The sequence below is a fragment of the Malania oleifera genome, chromosome 10, assembly GCF_029873635.1.
Source record: "Malania oleifera isolate guangnan ecotype guangnan chromosome 10, ASM2987363v1, whole genome shotgun sequence".
NCBI classification, from domain to species: Eukaryota; Viridiplantae; Streptophyta; class Magnoliopsida; order Santalales; family Ximeniaceae; genus Malania; species Malania oleifera.
Window position 1 is genome coordinate 61725314 of NC_080426.1, and position 3014 is coordinate 61728327.

At 38.6% G+C, this 3014-nt stretch overlaps 1 protein-coding gene across 1 annotated transcript; it reads left to right on the forward strand.

Moving 5' to 3' along the window:
* The first annotated feature begins 385 nt into the window (after window positions 1-385).
* On the forward strand, window positions 386-2553 carry LOC131166709 (aluminum-activated malate transporter 10). The gene is made up of 6 exons (XM_058125285.1): window positions 386-725; window positions 947-1087; window positions 1184-1456; window positions 1605-1723; window positions 1815-1958; window positions 2101-2553. The coding sequence occupies exons 1-6, from the start codon at window positions 386-388 to the stop codon at window positions 2551-2553; spliced, it is 1470 nt and encodes a 489-aa protein (XP_057981268.1).
* The last annotated feature ends 461 nt before the right edge of the window (window positions 2554-3014 follow it).

A 3014-nucleotide genomic window follows, 5' to 3' on the forward strand; every position in this document is an offset into this window, starting at 1 on the left:
GACAACACTTCAGAATTTGAAATTCTGCAGTAATGACTAAAACCAATCAGAGCTAAAAGTTGATCTTGAGCTTTAGGTTATATTATCTCTGCTGAGCTGAGCATGCACCGCCGAAGGCATTGGTACCAGTGGAATTTCAAATTGTTGGACAGTACGTACTGCATTTGGCTGAAAATTTACCTACCCAAAAAGATTAAAATGTTAATTTGATGTAGGGGCAATACCTTTGTATGAACTTACTTTAGCAATGTAAGTAACCAAAAGACGACTCTATATATTTATGCAAGAAACTGAACACTATATATAGCCAAGACAAGAAAGGAACTAAAAGATTGCCCATTGGCAGCTTAATCCTTAAATCATTTTCTCGCAATTTTTGAGTAAGATGGTGAAGGGAAAGGACCTATCTGGCAGATTGGAATGGAGGGTCAATATACCAGATGGGACTTCAGAGATAGTAGAGACAGAGTCTGGGCTGGTCCACGGAGTTTGGCCAGGGTTGAAGCGTCTGGTTTTAGGATTCATGCTGAAAATTTGGAAGTTCTTGGAGAAGGCTTGGGAGTTGGCAGTTTCTGAGCCTAAAAAGGTCATCCATTGTGTCAAAGTAGGGGTGGCTCTTTCTTTGGTGTCACTTCTCTACTACGTGAGGCCTCTGTATGATGGTTTTGGAGGGAATGCCATGTGGGCTGTTATGACTGTGGTGGTAGTTTTCGAACAAAACGTAGGCAAGTACTCAACATCTTCATTTCTTTTTTTTGTTCTTCTTTGATTTCTCCCTCATGCATTCATTCCCCTTTTGTTTTACATGTATAGAATGATAGTTTTAATTCACGGGATCACCAATGACAAGGTGCAGACTTAACCGAATTAACTGTCACCACTCCCTTGAATGCTAAATTTTCCATAGGATCTAAATGAAATTTCCAAAGTGCTCTTTCCATTGCAGGTGCAACACTCTCTAAATGCATCAATAGAACAGTTGGAACTTTCCTCGCTGGATCTTTGGGAGTCGGCGTTCACTGGGTTGCAGATAAGTCTGGAGAAACTTTTGAGCCCATAATTCTTGGAGTCTCAGTCTTTATCTTTGGTACGTGAGCCTCTTCTGGAAAATCTCCAATCCAGGCTAGACACAGCCTACAGATACTAATTTCAAACAATCACTAACCACTCATTTTTCTTGTAGCCACAGCAGCAACCTTCTCTCGATTCATTCCATCAGTGAAAGCCCGATTCGACTATGGTGCTATCATCTTCATACTCACATTCAGCCTAGTTTCTGTTTCAGGCTATCGCATAGAAAAATTGCTAGATCTGGCACACCAAAGATTATCAACAATCGCCATTGGAACGTCCCTGTGCATCATAATTAGCATGTTTTGCTGTCCCATATGGGCAGGGGATGAGCTTCACCGTCTGATACATTGTAACCTGGATAAGCTAGCCCATTCCTTCGATGGTATGTACTAAATTTGAATCATATACAAACAAACATGCTTATACTCTCAACTCATAGTTTGGATCAAAAAACGATGTTTATGCATGACATAAATTATGACAATATACAACATGAGGCTTTTTTTTTTGTCTGTCGAATTGAAAATTAGGATGTGTAGCAGAGTACTTCAAGGACAACACAATGGTAACCGTTGACGAAGAGGATTCTAGTAAAAAAATACAAGGCCACAGGTGCGTGCTCAATTCGAAAGCTGCAGAAGAATCTCTGGTAAGTTGTTGATACTATAAAAACCAATTCTTTTGCTAGAAAATTTGAGTTTCATGTTGTTGGATACCTAACTTAAGAAAAAAATTTACAGGCCAATTTTGCAAGATGGGAACCAGCACACGGCAGATTCAACTTCAGACATCCATGGAAACAGTACCTTAAGATTGGGGCCACAATGCGTAGCTGCGCTCGCTGCATAGAGACTCTTAACAGTTGTATCAGCTCTGATACTCAGGTAACTGTATGTGGATTATATTTCAATCACCTTTTTTTTTAGTCAACATATTTCAATTATCTCTGATTATACACAACTAAAATTTTAATTTAATATGCTGCTCTAATATGTAGCTTTCAAGACTAATTCTTTCGTGCTTCAGGCACCTGAGTACGTAAAGAAATACATCAGTAAAGTCTCCACGGGATTGAGCTCCTCTTCTTCAAATATCTTGAAAGAATTGGCAATTACAATGAGAACCATGAAAAGATCATCAAAGATAGATTCCCTGGTGAATGAGATGAATGTTGCAGTACAAGACCTGCAAAATGCCTTGCAGTCTCTTCCAAACCAACTCATGGCACCTTCACTGCCAACAGCAATTGATGGTTCTAGTGATGCAAAAGGAGAGCCGGAGACCCAAACCACCACAACACCCTTTGCGGAGGTTCTTCCACTGGCCACATTTGCCTCACTATTGATCGAAATAGCATCCAGAATTGAACGAATTATTGATGAAGTTGGCGAGCTAGCAAGCTCAGCAAGATTCAAGCCAGCAACCGATAAAAGCCTCAGACAAAATCAACCCACCAACTCCCCCACTCAGGATATCTAACCAAGATCATCAAACCATGAAGACCCTTATCAAAAGGTCTGAGTTGAAGTTGCCTAGATCATCAGAAACTAGTAAATGTATGCTGTGTACATTACAGAAGCCTATGTGCATCTGGCCTTGAATCCTGGCTTTGTTTTTATGAAGCCTGTCTATATACTAGACCAACTCCCTGAAATTAGGATGTATTCCCAAGAGGGTGAATTGGGTTATTTAAATTTTATTCACAGAATTTTAAATACTTCAACCCTTAACTATTCAACCTATATATATATATATATATATATATATATATATATATATGTATGTATATATACAACAATCAGAACTATGTTAATTATAAGCCTTTAGATATGAATATGGATACACAAACTAAATTTACAATATGAGATAACACATTCAGTTGAACACTTGTTCGTATTATAACTTTCAGCTTGATTCAAGAACATATACAACAATTTACT

Bases quoted from the DNA above. Each gene is read 5' to 3' on its own strand.
- LOC131166709 (XM_058125285.1), top strand. From the start codon at position 386: ATGGTGAAGGGAAAGGACCTATCTGGCAGATTGGAATGGAGGGTCAAT. The intron at 1,457-1,604 runs GTATGTACTAAA...ATTGAAAATTAG, and splicing joins GCTAGCCCATTCCTTCGATG to GATGTGTAGCAGAGTACTTC. The intron at 1,724-1,814 runs GTAAGTTGTTGA...AAAAATTTACAG, and splicing joins AAGCTGCAGAAGAATCTCTG to GCCAATTTTGCAAGATGGGA.